At 40.7% G+C, this 17,665-nt stretch overlaps 1 protein-coding gene across 1 annotated transcript; it reads left to right on the top strand.

Annotated features, from left to right (window-relative positions):
* The first annotated feature begins 395 nt into the window (after window positions 1-395).
* On the top strand, window positions 396-17,023 carry ZNF623 (zinc finger protein 623). The gene is given in 4 exon segments (XM_027859884.1): window positions 396-503; window positions 563-898; window positions 14,922-15,995; window positions 17,018-17,023. Coding segments are annotated over 4 exon segments (1,524 nt in total).
* The last annotated feature ends 642 nt before the right edge of the window (window positions 17,024-17,665 follow it).

Raw genomic sequence — 17,665 nt, 5'->3', positions numbered from 1 at the left:
CCTTCCCCCCCCCCCACCTCTGCAGAGGTGGGAGACTGTGGATGTTCAACATTGTATATACTGTCAGTCTCAGTTGATGTGATTAGTTTTGCTCATATGTTTTTTTTTTGGTCTCCCTCTGTCTTTTTTATTCTATTGCTAGAGATGGTCCATTAAGGAGGGAAGGAGGAAAGGGATATATGTAGAAATTAATGTCGTGTAAAAAACATAGTTTGTGCCTTTTCTTTTTATCTCTAGCATATATGCCTGGCATATAATAGGTGCTTAATAAATGCTTTTTGTTTACTTGACAGGCGGGTCACGGATAGGTCTCACGGATAGATAGGGAGAGGTAGGTGACTGTCAATCACGCTCACCATCCCTGCTTGCTGTGGAATGTTTGAACCACTAAGACGATGAGTCCTCCAAGCATCCTAGAGAGGCCGCGGGTGGGGAAGCGGATAATTTGTGAGCCGGAGCGGCCGAGACGCACTTCCAGTGGAGGTCCTGGCTTCGCTTCCGGAGTATGAGGGTGGGCCTAGCTCCTGTCGGTACGGGAGAGGGCGCCATCCGCCCCGGATAGCGAAAAGCCTGCGCGCTGCTGGGCCCCAGTCTGGCGCTCGCCCTCGGGCTTCCAGAGTGGCTGCGGCTGCTGGGAATGCGTGAGGCTGCTGCCCAGGCTGCGGGGCTGACGATGCTCCAGGGCCGGAGCTCGGGCCTCCCCAGCCCCGCCTGCCCGTCCCCCAGTGCACCCAGGAGTTCGGGTGATGGCAGCTGTGTGCCCTGTGGCGGGTTCCCAGATGAGCCGTCCCTCCAGAGGGCCTCTCCTGGACCCCGCAAACCCCCGGCAGGAGAAGGAGGCCGGACTCAAGGCCTCCCCCGCAGCAGCCTGGGTTCTACCTGCTGGCGGAGGAAGGCGGTGTAGACCGCTCCCTCTCAGGATCCGGGGCTTGACCTTTTTGGTTCGTGGATCCTTATGCGTCTAGTACAGCCCGTCTCAGGGTGCTCTTAAATGCATAAGCTCGGTCGCAAAGGAAGTCGATGATATTGAAGTACAGTTCTCAAAATATATTTTTTAAAAAATTAACGGAATCCAAATTAAGAACTTCTGCCTTAAGAACCATCTTCCTATTCATCTTTGTTTTCTCACTCCATATCGTCTGTATTAATGGACCCTTCTTTGGATTACAGACCTAGACAACCCTCCCCATCTCTGAATAATATTAGCATTTATATAACACTGTTAAAATTTGCAAGCCTTTACAGACGTCATATCACCGATTCTTAACCACAATTCTATGAAGTAATGCTGAGAGAGGGCTCAAATGGTTTGCAAAAATGATCAAAAATGGTCTGAGGCACTTGGGTCTTTCTCTATCCAAGTCCAGCACTCCGTCCACTGTGCTGCCTAGTTAGCTTTTCTCGGACATACCATATTTGAAAAAAGTTTGAGTTTGGGATTTATCTGGTGGCATCGTAGGTTGTCACCATTATGGTGCTACTGAGAGAAAAATAGCTTAAGGGCTCTCCTCTTCATTCTATAGTAGTTGCCACAAACTGGTTTGAAGCTTAAGTGAAAAGTATCAATAGCAGACATAGTACTTTGTAAAGTGCCATATATATGGTCGTCATTGGATCTTCACAATAGCTGTGCAAATATTAACTCCATTATACAAATTAGGAAAGTGAGGCTTGGGGAAATGAAGTGATTTGCCTAAGAAGTGCTTAGATGTGCAGTAGAAACCTGGGTTTGAACCGTGGTTCCTCTGCTTACTTCCTGTGAGACATTGAGCAAGTTACTACTTTTCTTTGATCTTCAGAGGTTCACTAATCTGTAAAATGAGAGGGTTGGGCTAAATGACCTCTGAGATCTCTTTCAATTTTAAGTTCTATATTAATCTATGACAAGTAAGTGACAGGATTCAAAACCAAATCTTCTGACCCCCAAGTTCATTGCTTTTTTTACTCAACTACTGTGGTTGAGTAACCCTAAATTTCTTTTAATGAAATAACCTTCTCTTTATCAAAATTTATATTTAGAAATGAATGATTTCTTTCCATCTTTGGCCATAGTTTTATTTCCTGACCTCTCTAACTTGTATGCTCGTTTTCGAGAAGGATGAGGAATGGGGAAAGAGTGTCATTTGTAGGGGATGGGAGCATTTTAGAATCTGTGGCTAATTCCTACCCCTCAGAATTAGAAGTTCCATATGCAGAAACTGGTGAGGATAGTGACTTGAATTCTTTTCCTCCCAGAAACTTTGGTTGTTGTTCAGTCACGTCCAATTCTCCATGACTCCATTTGGGGTTTTCTTGGGAGAGATATTGGAGTGGTTTGCCGTTTCCTTCTCCAGCTCATTTTGCAGATGAGGAAACTGAGGTAAACAGAGTTAAGTGACTTGCCCAGGATCACAAAGCCAGTAAGTATCTGAGGCCTGATTTGAATCCATGAAGACGAGTCTTCCTGATTCCAAGGCCAGTGCTCTATCCACTATGCCACCTAGCTGCCCGAGAAACATCTTGTGCAAAAGAAGAATTGGGACAACTAGATGAGAGACCCATTGTCCAGCAAGTTAGCTGGGGTTAGGAACTTCCCCCCGCCAAGCTGTCTATCTGTATCTCTCTCTCTCTCTCTCTCTCTCACACACACACACACATACACACACACACAAAGACACACATACATACATACATCTTCTAATTGCTTTATCTATGTGAGTTTGTCCCTAAGGGACAAGCAAGTGAATTATCCATAAGGAATACAATTGACACTAATAAATTCCTTTTGAACTTCAGGCATTGGTGACATTTGAGGATGTTGCTATATACTTCACTGGGGAGGAAGTAAAGAAGCTGGACTCCATTCAGGGAGCCCTTTACAGGGATGTGATGTTGGAGAATTATGGGAACATGGTCTCCCTGGGTAAGAACTTTCTGTCCCTCTCCTTCTTCCTTGTGACTTAGAATATTTCCTTTGGGATCTTCTGGCCTCTTCCCAAGTAATTGGTTACTATGGAGTCTCTAAAGTGTTCCTCCAACCTATGACTTAGAGATCAAAACTGACTCATATTTCTTTGAGACCAGAGACGGAGGTCCCTGTTCCTTGATTCCAGGTGACAAGTCTGGTTTCTATGGAGGACAAAGGAGGATGCTGTCTTGATATTTCTGTGAAGACAGTTCCATTCTAGGCTTTTAAGTTTCCTGTATACACTTTCCCACTCTCTCTACTCTCCTGCAAAATTCAAGAACTGATTTCTTCACAGAGATGAACGAATGAATGGTCAGAGAGTTGGTTCAGTTCAATTCAGCAAGGATTCAGCTCTTACTGTTTGCTAGGTACGGGTGGAGTTGGGGAAGGAGGCATACAGTAGGAATAAGACACTTTTCTTGCCCTGTAGTTGGAGAGACAAAACTAATACACACCAAACAATATTGAACAGCAGAAGACGATGCAATTATGTGCTGAGTAGTTTCTTACATATAGAAAGTGTTGTAGGAGTTCCAAATAGAGGGATGTTGGTGAGGGCTGAATGGTCAAGGAAGGTTTCAACAAGGAAATGGGAATGAGCTGCTTTTTTTTAAAATTAACTTATTTTGACTTATCAACAATCACTTCCATAAGCTTTTGAGTTTTAAATTTTTCTCCCCCTCCCTCCCCAAGACGACTCGAAATCTGATGCAGGCTCTATATATACAGGAATGAGCTTCTTATTAGTGAGACATAGGGGAAATTAACCTGGCTGGAAGCAAAGGTACATGTTGGCAATTAGTGGAAGATAAGACAAGATTGTTTGGATGGAGTCTCAAAAGCCAGACAGGAGTTTAGATTTTTATATAAATAGGGATCCGTTGGTTTTAAGTGGGAAATTAACATGATGAAAGTGATGCTTATGGAAGATTAATCTAGCAGCATGTTGTTTGGAAAAGGAGAGCCAGGAATCAAGAGAGACCAGGCTTATTAGACGTTTCCAGCTGAACATACAGTAGCCATCTCATACTCTACATGTCCAGAATAGAACTCATTTTCTTTTTTTCTTTTCTTTTTTTTTTTTTTTGCTAGGCAATGGGGTTAAGTGACTTGCCCAGGGTCACACAGCTAGTAAGTGTTATATGTCTGAGGCCGAATTGGAACTCAGGTCCTCCTGAATCCAAGGCCAGTGCTCTATCCACTGCGCTGCCTAGCTGCCCCAAGAAAGAAATGAGCATTATTCTTTTTTTTTCCCGTTTTGTTTTGTTTTTTGTTGGTGAGGCAATGAGGGTTAAGTGACTTGCCCAAGGTCACACAGCTAGTAAGTGTTATGTGTCTGAGGCCGGATTTGAACTCAGGTCCTCCTGACTCCAGGGCTGGTGCTCTATCCACTGCGCTACCTAGCTGCCCCTAGAATTTATTTTCTCCCCCAGAACTCACCCCTCTTCCTAACTTCTGTATTCTGGTTACATAGGCTCACAACCCCATTTGCCAAGTCTTGTCAATTCTTCCCCTATGACTCTTGCATCTCTCCTCTTCTCTCTAATTACATGGCCATCACCTTTGTTCAGATCCTCATCACCTCTTGCCTAAATTATTGCAGTAGAACTTCTGATTGATTTCTCAATCTCAAATCTCTGCCTAACTTCAGTTAGGGATTCCACACAGCCAAAGTGATTTTCCTAAAGCAGAAGTATGATTAGGTTACTCCCCTACTTAATGAAGACTAGTAGCTCCATGTTACCTCTAAGATTAAATGTAAACATCTTGCTTTGTTGCTTAAAACCTTCACAACCTGGCCCCAATCTACCTTTTGAGTTTTATTATATTATTATACTATTATTATATTGTTATATATTTGTATTATTATATTATATATTATATTATTATTATTATTATTATTACATTACTTCTCTTCACTCACTCTGTAGTCCAGCCAAACCAGCATTCCTGCTGTTCCTCACATGCTCCCCCATCTCCCATCTCTGTACACTTGTACTGGATGTTCATTTTGCCTGAGGTACATCCTTCCTCACCTGTGCATCTGAAAATTCCTTATTTCCTTCAAAACTAAGATCAAGTATAGCTTTCTAAATGAAGCTTTTTCTGATCTCTTCCCCAGCTGCTAGTACCTTCCCTTTATAGAATTACCTTGTACTTATTATGTATTATATAGTTATATCTGTACATGTCTCTCCAATAGAATGTATAGAAAGCAAGAACTCTTTCATTTTTGTCTTTATATTCCCAGCACCTGGTGTAGACATACTTGTGTCTCTTTTTTTTTCTACTCAAACATTTTTATTTTTTTTTATTTTTAACATGTTTTTAAAACTTTGGGTTACAAATTTTCTCCCTTCCTCCCTCCCCACCTACCCTCATTGAAAAGGCAAGCATCTTGATACAGGTTATAGATGTGTAGTCATGCAAAACACTTCCATAGTAGTCATGTTGTGAAAAACTAAGTATATTTCCCTTCATCCTATCCTACTCCCCATTTATTCTATTCTCTCTTTTCACCCTGTCCCTCCTCAGAAGCGTTTGCTTTTCATTATCCCCTCCTCCAATCTGCCCTCCCCTCTATCAGCTCCCTGCTCTCTTGTCCCCTTTCCCCCTTATTTTCCTGTGGGGTAAAATAGATTTCCATACCCCATTGTGTATGTTATTCCCTCCTTAAGCCAAATCCTATGAGAACAAGATTCACTCATTCCTTATCACCTTCCCCCATTTCCCCTCCACTGTAAAAGCCTTTTCTTGTCTGTTTCATGTGAGATAATTTACCCTGTTCTACTTCTCCCTGTCTCCTTCTCCCAGTATAATCCTCTCTCACCCCTTAATTTTATTTTCCAGATATCACCCTTTCATCTTCAACTCACCCTGTGCCCTCTATCTATCTATCTATACATACATATAATTTTTTCCCTCCCACTACCCTAATATTAACAAAGGACTCATGATTTACAAATATCATCTTTCCCTGCAGGAATAGACATACTAGTCTCTTAATAAATGCTTGTTGATTGATTGATGTTGTAGTAATCCACAGGTATGAGGTATTAAGGGTTAGCACTTGGGTGATGATAGGAAGGGGAAATGGGAGAGGAAGAAACTGATGCAAGAAACATTTTACTATTATTAATTGTTAACAATGTATATTAATAAGTCACATATTAAGTCACATAGATTGCTTTATAGTTTACAAAATGCTTTCTTGATCAAAAAAACCCAAAACCTATGTAAGTGACATTATCCCCAATTTACAAATGAAGAAACTGATACTCAAACAAGTAAATTGTCTTGGCCAAGATTACCTATCTAGTAACAGCAGAACTGGTGTTTGAACCTAGGTCTTCTGTCTCCAAATCCAATACTACTACTCTAGAACTTGATCCAGACTGATTGTGAGGAATGAAGGAGAGGGAAGAGCCAAAGATAACTGCAAGGTTTTGAGTCTGCAAGGAGGGTGATGCCGTTAATTAAAACAATGTAAGGGGACAGCCAGGTGGCACAGGGGATAGAGCTCTAGCCTTGGAGTCAGGAGGACATGAGTTCAAATCTGGCCTCAGACACATGACACTTATTACCTGTGTGACCCTGGGTAAGTCACTTAACCTCATTGCCTCACCAAAAAGCAGAAAAACAAACAAAAAACAATGTAGGAGGAAGGGAATAAGTTTGGGAAAAGAATAGTAAGTTTATTTCTGTGCATACTGAGTTTAAATAAGCGAGATATTTAGGTGGAAATGTCCGTTGGGAATCTGGATATATGGAACGGAGACTCAGGACAGTTAACTGTAGTTACAAGACCTTATATCTTCTGTGGCAAGATCCTCACTTCCCTCATCCGAACCTCTTTTCTCTACCTTCTCTCTGCCTTCCTTTTCAGAGAACACTTTTCTGAGCCCCACCTTCCCCCAGGCCTTCCTAACTAGGCTGTTCTAGTTCCTTTCTCTCCATTAAAAAGTTAGCTTTTTAAGTCTAGGATTAAGACCTAAGAGTCAGGAGCTGGGATTTGAGGTCTGCAGAGTCCCTTAACCTGGCCTTCTGTAGGATATACCCAGACCAGGATTAATCAAACCAGGTAGGTTGTTCTGTCTTGGAAGAAGGACATCCAGCTTTCCAAATTCTGCATGAAATCAAAGAGGATTAGAGAGGGAAGAAGTACCCTTCAAAGAGCAGAACTGGTTCCAGATCGGAGAAGTTATAAAGAAGCAAGGTTTTAACTCATTAGAAGGAAGGACTACTTATGAATGAAAGAGCCTGCCACGTGTTATGAGTTTCTTGTGCCTGGAAGTGTTTGAGCAGTCTGTATTGTCAGAGATGATACTCTAGAGCAGGCCTGCACAACCTTCGGCCCTCAGGCTGCTTACAGCACAGGCCAAAGGATTTCCTCTACATACATTTTTGGTAGGCTGCTGGAAATCCTTTGGTGTGCTGCACCTTGGGCCAAAGGTTGTGCCGGCTGCTCTAGAGGGAAGTTTTGCTTTAGATAATAAGTTGATCTGAGTGCCCTCCAAGAGGAACTGCTGGGCACTATGGGGAAGAGACAGGAGGCATCGTGTGATAGGCAAGTCAAACCACTACTGCCAGCCTGACCTCCATCTCCCCTCAGACCCTGATGAAAATATCACAGAACTTAAAAACCAAGGGAATAGCAGTGTCCCCCAAACCACCAGACCTCCTTCCAGCCCAGTCCCCACAACCATCTTTGTGGAGAAGGGGCTCATCACCATCGCCATTAATTTCTGACCAACTGCCACCAGTAGGCAGATAGGCACAAAATGAGGGCAGCACCCCATCCCCTTCCCCAGACTGCTAGTCCTACTTCCAGCCTCACCCTCATAGCCATCATCTGGGGAGGCATCTCCTATGGAAAAGGGGCCAACCATCCCAACTCATCGCCACTCCCAGGGCAAGAAAGCCAGTCCAACTGAAGCTGCAAAGCACTCTGAGAAAGACAAGAAGCAGTGTGTGCCAAGCAGGTCAAGCCACCGCCACTGCTGCCACCATCTTGACCATCATCTTCCCTCAGACTCCGACAGAGCTAGCCCAGGACCTTGAACTCAAGAGCCTTTGGAATAGCAATGCTTCTAGCCCAGTGTCCACAGCCATCATTCTGAGAAGCAATCCCTGTGAAGATACTTATCCCTAAAATCCTTGGTGTTGTCAAACGGTTCAACAATAGAAACTGAAGGGGTAGCTAGATGGCGCAGTGGATAGAGCACTGGCCCTGGAGTCAGGAGGACCTGAGTTCAAATGTGACCTCAGACACATGATACTCACTAACTGTGTGACCCTGGGCAAGTCACTTAACCCCGATTGCCTCAGAAAAAAAATTAGAAACTGATGTGATTTTTTTCAGTCAAAATGACATTAATGAAGAGGCATTAATATCTGCTTTGCCCTTCACCCTAAGGACTGTAGGACCTTTCCATCTGATTTGCCTCCTTAATATGGACAGAGTCTGAAGAAGTCAGCAAAAGTGGGAGTTTCTTTCCCTGTTTCATGTGTTACCCAGAAGCATCTAGGCTTCCTGGAATTTTACCAAAAAAATTCAGATATCTCAGCAATAACATCCAGACAATGAAGTTACCAACCTATAATAATTCTTTATTTTTCCTTGTAAATTAATAGAACTGGAAGGAAACTTAGAGATTCTTAGCCTGAGATTCATGAACTTGTTTTTTAAAAATATTTTTGATGATTGTGTTTGAATATAATTACTTTCCTTTGTATGTTATTTTATTCCTTTCAAGCCTTATTCTGAGAAGACATCCATGGGCTTCCCCAGAGTGACAGAGGAGTCCATGACACAGAAAAGACTGAGAACCCCAGATATCACGTAGCCTCTTCACCTTACAGATGAGGAAGCTGAAACCCAGAGCAATGACCTAACATGATTAAGATTAACAGAAGTAGTGAATATCAATGTCCGTATTCAAACCTAGGTTTCATGACTCCAAGTTCTTTGCACTTGCCACAATATTGGACTGACCATGGAGCCATCCTCATGTTTCAGTCACAAGGTCTTTCTCTATTATAGGACTTCCATTATCCAAACCTGATGTGATCCATCAGCTGGAGGAGAGGCGCCCTGGGGCCTGAATCTACAGAGAGTTGAGAGAAGAGGGACATCAGAAGGCTCTCACTCGAGTGAGTGAGAAGTTTTCAGTTGAATGAATGATGAATGATAATGCTTTTATTAAGTGTTTTGTAAAAAAGCAAGATAGTCTTTGCTTTCAAAATGCTTACATTCAGAGGGGGAAGACAGTATATAAAAGGGCCAGAAGAGAGTCAGAGAGATAGAAGCTGGAGACATGGTTTGGCAATGACAGCCAGGAAGTGATGTGGAGGTGTGGTTACAAGAAAGCTAAAGCAAAAGCTTACCTACCAGATCCCAGGCTGGTTCTAGGAGGAGAAGGCAAGTTCTGGTGGGAGAGGGGTGAAGAAGATGAGAAGCATTTGCCTTGGGCTCGTGTGGCTGTATGCTGATTGTGTCTGTGTTATTAAAAAAGATGTACATTCTGTCCAAGACAGAAATAATGTAAGAGGCCAAGGAATTTATTCTATGGCATTAGAAAAGGAGGATTATAATAGGAAAGTGTCATTAAATACCATCTAAAATACAGGTGAGACTGATACAAAGACCAATAGTTTACCTTCCCTTTTATATGTAGCTCAGGGATCAATTATAGATCACATCGTGAATCCCTTAAACTAGTTGTAGTTCCTTTTTCCTATATTAATGACTGGTTATTCAGCCCTAGTATTTGTTTTTCCATATAGGGCTTTACTTTTAGTACCCTATAGACAACCTAAGGGAGAAAGTACATGATTAAGGAAGGCAGTGCTGATGTGATCACCTACCCATCATCTCTCTCCTACTTCATTCTTCTGAATGGGCCTAGCCTCTCCCCAGCTTTTTCCTCTAGGTGAAGTAGGCTGTAATCCCTAATGTGAATCAGCCAGGAATTGGCATGAAGGGTGTCTCCAGTGTGCCCCAGTTTAATTAGACATTTATTACGTGCCGTCTATGTACTGTGCTTGGTGCCAGAGATTCAAAGGTAAAACAACATGGAGGAAGCTTGCCATCTAATTCAGGAGATAGAACAAATTCACAAGTAACTATAATGTAGATTGTATAGCTGGAAGAACATTTCACCAACTATATGCAGGATGGATTTTCAAGGAAAGGTAACAGAATCAGGGAGACCTTTTAGGAGTCTATTACAATAATCCATGTAAGAGGTAGTAAGAGCATTGAAGTAGAGTGCTGGCCATAGGAGTGGAAAGGAAGGATTGAATGTGAGTGAGAATGCAAATAAAGAAGTTATCGGGGCGGGGGGGGGGGCTTTCAGCTGGGATTTCTGATGGACAATGCCTCAGCCACTGGCCCTGTAGTCTTAGAAAGCTCAGTTTCCTTTCCCCATCTTCCATAATCCTCTAATTCCTAGGACATTCAGCTTTCACAGATTATAAATTATTCTTTTTAACTTAGCCAACTTGGATATAAAGCAGCTTTATTCCGGAGATTTTAATAATTGAGGTGTCTTCAATAAGTTAAGGAAGGATCTATAATTTTCTCAGTATGGTGCTACTGTGAGCTATAATGATTACCACGTTTAATAATACAACATAGTTAATATTAAATACTTCATTAAATAATAATTATTTAATAGAACATAGTGTATGCAGAGTATACTAGTATGAAATCAAACGGAAGAGATATGTTGAAGCAGATAGTGGAAGACTTTGTCAGGCTGAGGAATTTTTTTTTAAACCAGTGGGCAATGAGAATCCACAGAACAGTAATAATGCAGTCAGACCTGTACTGTAGGAAGATTATGTCTTTACTCCATGTATCAATGCAAACCATAACACCTATATAATTTAGTAAATGGACTTTGACAATTACCATGACCCCAAAATTCATCACTCTGTGATGACACCAATTTGTTGGTGAGCCTTTCTTCTGACAATAGACACACAATTAGCTGGCAGTTATGAGATGAAAGTAGAGAGAGTTTCCTCACTAAGAGTTCCTTCTACCAGTGAACTCACAGACTCAGACATACTCCCATTATTGTAATTATTACTGTATAAAATTGTGTTATTACATGTAATATATTTAATATTATATATTGTTATATGCAATGATAATTATAGCTCACAGTTAAGTAGATTTGGAATTGATTGAATGATTGACCCCAGGGTATAGTCATTGATTGTGAGATGTCAAATTGAACAGCAATCTTAAGTGAAATTCTTCAGGGATCTGTCCTTGAGGCTGTGTTGTTTATTAGTAACTTGGATACTATCAAATTTGAAGCTGATATAAAGCTAATACAGATGGCAAGATCCAAAAAGATCTTGACAGGTGAAAACATTGGGCCAAATCTAAACGGGTGAAATTTAATAGAGATAATGAAAAGCTTTACACAGGGTTTCCAAAAAAAAAAAATTAACTTCACAAGTAAATGATAGGAAAGGCATGGACAGGTAGCAATTTTGAAAATGATCTGGATGTTTTAATACTGCAAACTCAGTGTGGGTCAGTGGTTTTATGTGGCAGTCAAAATAAACTAACTTGATCATAGGCTGTGGTGGGAGGCCTGATGTCCAAAAGGAGGGCAGCGGGGCAGCTGGGTGGCGCAGTAGATAGAGCACTGGTCCTGAAGTCAGGAGGACCTGAGTTCAAATCTGGCCTCAGACCAAATACTTGACACTTACTAGCTGTGTGACCCTGGGCAAGTCACTTAACCCCAATTGCCTGAAAAAACAAACAAACAAAATTTTGGGGCAGCTAGTTGGCGCAATAGATAGAGCACCAGCCCAGGATTCAGGAGGACCTGAGTTCAAATCCGGCCTCAGACACATAACACTAGCTGTGTGACCCTGGGCAAGTCACTTAACCCCATTGCCTAGCCAAAAATTAATTAACCAAAAGAAAGGCAGTGATCAGACTACATTTGAAGTCTTGTGTTTAGTTCTAAATACCCAACATTTTATTTTAATTCCTGGTCTTTTTTTTTTTTTTTGGACTTAAGATTTTGCCCATAAAGTTTCTCATGAAGCACTTCCTCCAACTCTGTGAATTGGAGCATTGGAGCATTAAAAAGATGCCTGGGCAGCTGAGGGATTAAGTGACTCCCTCAAGGTCACTCAGTCAATCTGAGTCAAACGTGAACCCAGGTCCTCCTGAAATTACAAGACCATCTCTAGCCATACTACCTCACTTCATACAAGTCATGTGGTCGTGTGGGTTTTTGAAAATATTTTATGATGCTTTTTCTTTTTACTTAACAATGATTTCCCAAAGAATCCTCCCCTTAGTACCCTCCCTTAAAAACAAAATCTGTTTTAGCACATGTTCCTTACCAAACATGAAACATTTTGCATTTATAGTTTACTATTTATTAATAGAGAGGAAGAGAGTGTATTTCAGCGTGCATCTGGAGCCACCATTGGCCATTATGTCTGACCTGAATTCTCTTGTCTTTTATTGTCTTCATTTCCGTTATCATAATCATGCTGTAGATGGTATTGGTCTCTTGGTTGTTTTTTACTTTTCATAAATACGTATAAGTCTTTCTGCTTTTCTCTGAATCCCTCATATTTGTCATTCCTCATGACACAATGATATCCCATTACATTTATAGGTTACCACAGTTTGTTCAGCCCTGGATAATGGGCACAATGACAAATTAGTCTTTGCAGAAATAATGGAAAACCTAAATAATTAGAGAACTATTCAGTGTCTGTGACTGTGCAGCACTAATATAATAAAAATAGTGGCAGTTGCAAATATCTATAGGTTTAGTACTGTCTCAAACTATGAGGAGACTATGCTATGGAACTACACCAAAAAAAAAAAAATAGAAAAAAGCCAGTTGCCACGTTTTAGGAGAAGCATTGATAAGCTGGAATCTGCCCAGAATGATGAAAGGCCTCAGGATTGTGCCATCTGCACAGTCTGATCCTCAGATGAATTGGGGTTGTTTTACAGGGCTTCTTGTGCAATCATAGTTTGGATTAGATGGCCTCTGGAGTCCCTTCCTTTTCTGATTTTCAGTTTATATCCAGCTTCTCCTTGAGTGCATTATAGCTGGAAGTATTCAGAGAGAGGCACTGTGGCCACCAGTTAACGGGACCACAGTGAAAATTCCTGTAGAGAATTGGGAGCTCTGGGATTCCAAGAGTGAAGGTGCAAGACAAGGTTAAATATGGTATGCAGTGGAACTCTGGGATTAGAGGACCAATCTAGGAACCTAGCCATAGGAGTTCTTCCTAAGAGCCAGATAGCAATAGAGTCTCTTTCTTTGCACATGTCTGAACTTTAAAGAACATTTAAAGGTAGGAAAGTTTTTTCATGCTACCATTTAAGAGTTCTTCTTGCTTTTGTTCACAAACATACACAGACACATTTTAAGCTATTTGGCTTCCTAGCAGCTATGATTCTCTGAGTCCCTTCCATGGTTTATATCCGTAAGTTCTTCTAATGCCCTCTCATTCCCTGAGTCCTTAACCCCACCACCAGAGAAATGAGAAATTCTTCAGCAGTGCTTCTAGCTGCTCTATGTTCCTTAAGTTCCAGAGGGCCTTAAGTACAGAAACTGAGACCCCAAGACTGTGGATGGCCTACCTTGGAAAATAAAAGAATGATCATTGTGTTATTAGAAGATTGGGTAGGGATTTGTGTCCCAGATATCTGGGAGTCTACGAGTACAATGAAGAGAGTGACTAGGGAGGTTGAAGAGGTACTTCAGGTGAACAGGGTAATCTTTCAGACTTCTGCAGTCTTTCAACAGGGTCAGAAGAGAGGATGAATGGTCTTTTTTTTGGGAGGGGGCTTTTTGGTGAGGCAATCAGAATTAAGTGACTTGTACAAGGTCACACAGCTAGTAAGTGTCAAGTGTCTGAAGCTGGATTTGAACTCAGGTCCTCCTGACTCCAAGGCCAGAGCTCTATCCACTGCACCACCTTGCTGCCCCTGAATGGTCTGTCTTGCCAAAATAATCTTATGTATTGATCTAGTTATACCACTTCTTTTCTCAGAAACCTTCATTGAGTCCCTATCACCTACAAAGTACATTTCAAACTCCTCTGCCTGGCATGCAAGGCCCCCAGCACAGCCCCCATCCTATTTTTTAGCTGTAGCTCATGTTATTACCTTCCATGCACTTTGCAGTCCAGCCAAACTGAACTATTACCTGATCATGACACATGCACTGCATTCTCCTCCCTCTGTGCCTTTGCTTATATTCCCCTCTTTGCTTGACATGTTCTCCCTCTTCTTTTTTGCTTGTTGAATTTCTGCCCATCCTTTTAAAAAAGCACAATTGAAATGCTGTCGCCTTCATTAATACTTCCCAGTAATGATCTTTTGCCTCACATCTCAAAGAACATTTTTCATCTTATCATATACTTATAATGTAATGTTACATATTATAGTTATCTGCATTTATCTTTATCTCCCAACTGGCTTAAATATTGCATCTCCCTAGCTCCTAGAATAATACTCTGTATACAGTAAGCACTTATTAAGTGATGGGTGAATGAATGAATGAGCATGCAGATACCCTGGCAATGTCAAATTTTGACACTGTGAATTAATTGTAATCATTGTCAGTGACTGAGAGCATATCCTGAAAGATGACACTAGGTACTTAAGGGACTGAGGGAAGGACTAACTGCCCATTTATTCAGTAGGGTAGTTGCAGTGGATGTGTGAAGCAATGAGTACTCAGATCCAGTTGTAGGAGAGCCCTTAGTTTAATTGGATAAATTAAACGCTTTTCTAGCTGTTTCCTTTCTTTTATCACAAGAAAGACTTGTTATCTATATTTTGTTTGTTTCAGGTTCCAAGGAAGGGCCTAATAATAGATAAGTGACTGCAAAGCACAAAGTTTCTGAAGAAGTAGGATCACTGGTGGCAATATTCAGACAACCAAAGGATGATCCCCAAATACTTAAGTTTGGAAAAACCTGTAAACATGAGCACAGATTAGGAAGGCAGAAAGAAAACTTTGAGAAACAAACTCTGAGGAAGTCTCATCCCCAGGAGAGATGCTTTGGGCAGGGGATCCTCACTCACAAGAAAATCCAAATTGGAAAACAAGCCCAGGAGTATAATAAATGGGAAAGAAATTTCAGTCTGAACTCAGATCTTGTTACATACCAGAAATATCTCATAGGAAGGAAACCCCACAAATGTGATATATGTGGCAAGAGCTTCAAATATAATTCATTCCTGGTTAGACACCACATAATTCATGATGGAGGAAAACATCATGGATGTGATCAATATGGGAAAACCTTCAGTCAAACTTCACAACTCAATCAGCACCTAAAAATGCATATTAGAGAAGATCTGTATGAATGTAATGAATGTGGAAAAGCCTTCAGCCAGAGTTCCAACCTAATTCAGCATCAGAGAATTCATAGTGGAGAGAAACCTTATGAATGTAACAAATGTGGGAGATCCTTCAGCCAGCATTCAAATCTTATTTGACATCAAAGAAGCTATACTGGACAAAAGCCATTTGCATGTAATGAATGCGGGAAAGCCTTTAGCCAGAGTTCTGACCTTCTTCAGCATCAAAGAATTCACACTGGAGAAAGACTATATCCATGTAATGAATGTGGGAAAGCCTTTAGTTCAGTTTCAATCATTACTATGCACATGAGAATTCACACAAGAGAAAAACCTTATGAATGCAATGAATGTGGAAAAACTTTCAATCAGAGCTCACAACTTTCCCAGCATAGGAAAGTTCATACTGGAGAGGGTCCCTACGAATGTGATAAATGTGGAAAAGCCTTCAATTATAAATCACACCTTAATGAACATCAAAGAATTCATACTGGAGAGAAGCCCTATGAATGTAAAGAGTGTGGAAAGTCTTTTAATCTTAAATCATCCATTATTGAACACCAAAGGATTCATACTGGAGAGAAACCTTATGAATGTAATGAATGTGGGAAAGCCTTTAGCCATAGATCAAACCTTATTCGACATGAGAGAATTCATACTGGAGAGAGACCATATGTATGTAATAAATGTGGAAAAACTTTTCGTTGGATTGCAACCATTACTAAACATATGAGCATGCATTCCATAGAGGATTCCTGTGAATATAAAAGATGTGGGAAAATCTTTAGTTACAGGTCACAGGTTCAGGAACATCAGAGAATTCACACTGGGGGGAAAAATATAATGTAATAAAAGGTGACAAAACTTCAAATAGAACTTAGATTTTACTCAGCCAGCATCACAGAATTCACACTGGACAAAGTTCCTTTAGAGTTCAAATAGCATTAGAGTTTATAATGGATATTAGGTTTGTAATGATTATGTAGAAAGCTTCAGCCAAACAAGTAGCTTTATTAACTGAGCTCAGGTCCCAATTCCTCCTGGAAGTTTTCCCTTTTTATTTTTTTTTTATCCCTTCACTGTTTTCTCTAACTTCTCAGAACTTCTGTAGTCAGTACTGTCTGTTTTGATCACTTGGGCATCTAATCATAGAGTGATCGACTTATGGATGGGTTGTGTTCCAAAAGTCCATCTGTACCTCTATTATTTGGAATGCGTTTTCTCATAGTAACAGTGGTATAGTGATTTGTTTCCCAAGCCATTCCATCAAAGTCTACTTTTAACTTATAGTGTAGCTGAACTATAGTCCTACTACTGCTAGTCTGAGCTCTGGGTCCCAGAGCAGGGGCTATGTATTAGAAGAGAAAGAAAGAAGACTGTCCTTCCCTTTTACTAAAGTACAAGGACAGGCCTTAGCAAAATTTGGCAACAAGTGATCTACTTTTGACCACTTTCCACTTCTCTTTCTGTGCCCTGTAAAAGCATGACTTCTCCCCAGTTTTTTCTCTTTTCTTTGTTCTTTTCTTCTGTGTTCATTCCCAAAATTGAGCCACAGTTTCTGAAGGAATAATTAATTTGCCAGTGGATACCTTCAGAGGTAGAAAAATTTACTGGAATGGATAGAGATCTCTGAACAATCTCCCTTCTCACAGAGTAGATAAATATCCTCTTGCCCTGCTACCTCCTGTCTCCCATAGGTCTAAGAATAACAACCAGGAGGAAAACTAAAGGAAGTAGAAGACTTCCTTTGTCAAGCACCTCAGATGGATCAAGAGGGATTAGTGAGAAAACATTACTGCACTTTTCTAACACAAAATATCAGTTTTTGGTTTTATTTTACTCTTTGCTTTAATTACACAGTAAAACTTTACATAACACTGTCTCAGTTGAATCAAGGGAAGAAGGATTAGAGAATGTCCTGGCCAAAAAGAGAAGATGACGTTAGTTGGCATTTGTGATGTGTCACATGATCACACTAATTGCAATATGGGTTTTTAAAAAATAAATGCAAAATAGGGAATTATGTCTAATGTTTAAAACAAGGTAAGTGGATTTTAAAAGTTTTATTCAAAACCTGAATTTTAAACTGAACCCTAGTTGCCATTTTAAGATGACATGATAAGATTGAAGTGGAAATGATACAGAAATGTATTTGCCTGAAAGATCAGTGGGAGAGAGATCAGAAAAACATCTGCATGCATGTGTCCTTAGTGCATCTTTCTCAAAAATGCCTTGAAGCTGATGATCAACATGTGGAACAATTGCTTTCTTAAGTTATTAGCCTGTTCTAACTTAAAATTAAGAATAAATATCAGTTACTGGGGGGGGGGGGCGGGAGAAAAGAA

The sequence above is a fragment of the Vombatus ursinus genome, unplaced genomic scaffold (genome assembly GCF_900497805.2).
Source record: "Vombatus ursinus unplaced genomic scaffold, bare-nosed wombat genome assembly UNPS02014173.1, whole genome shotgun sequence".
In the NCBI taxonomy this organism is placed as follows: domain Eukaryota; kingdom Metazoa; phylum Chordata; class Mammalia; order Diprotodontia; family Vombatidae; genus Vombatus; species Vombatus ursinus.
The sequence above is the reverse complement of the archived record's forward strand: the minus strand, read 5'-3'. Positions and strand labels throughout refer to the sequence as shown.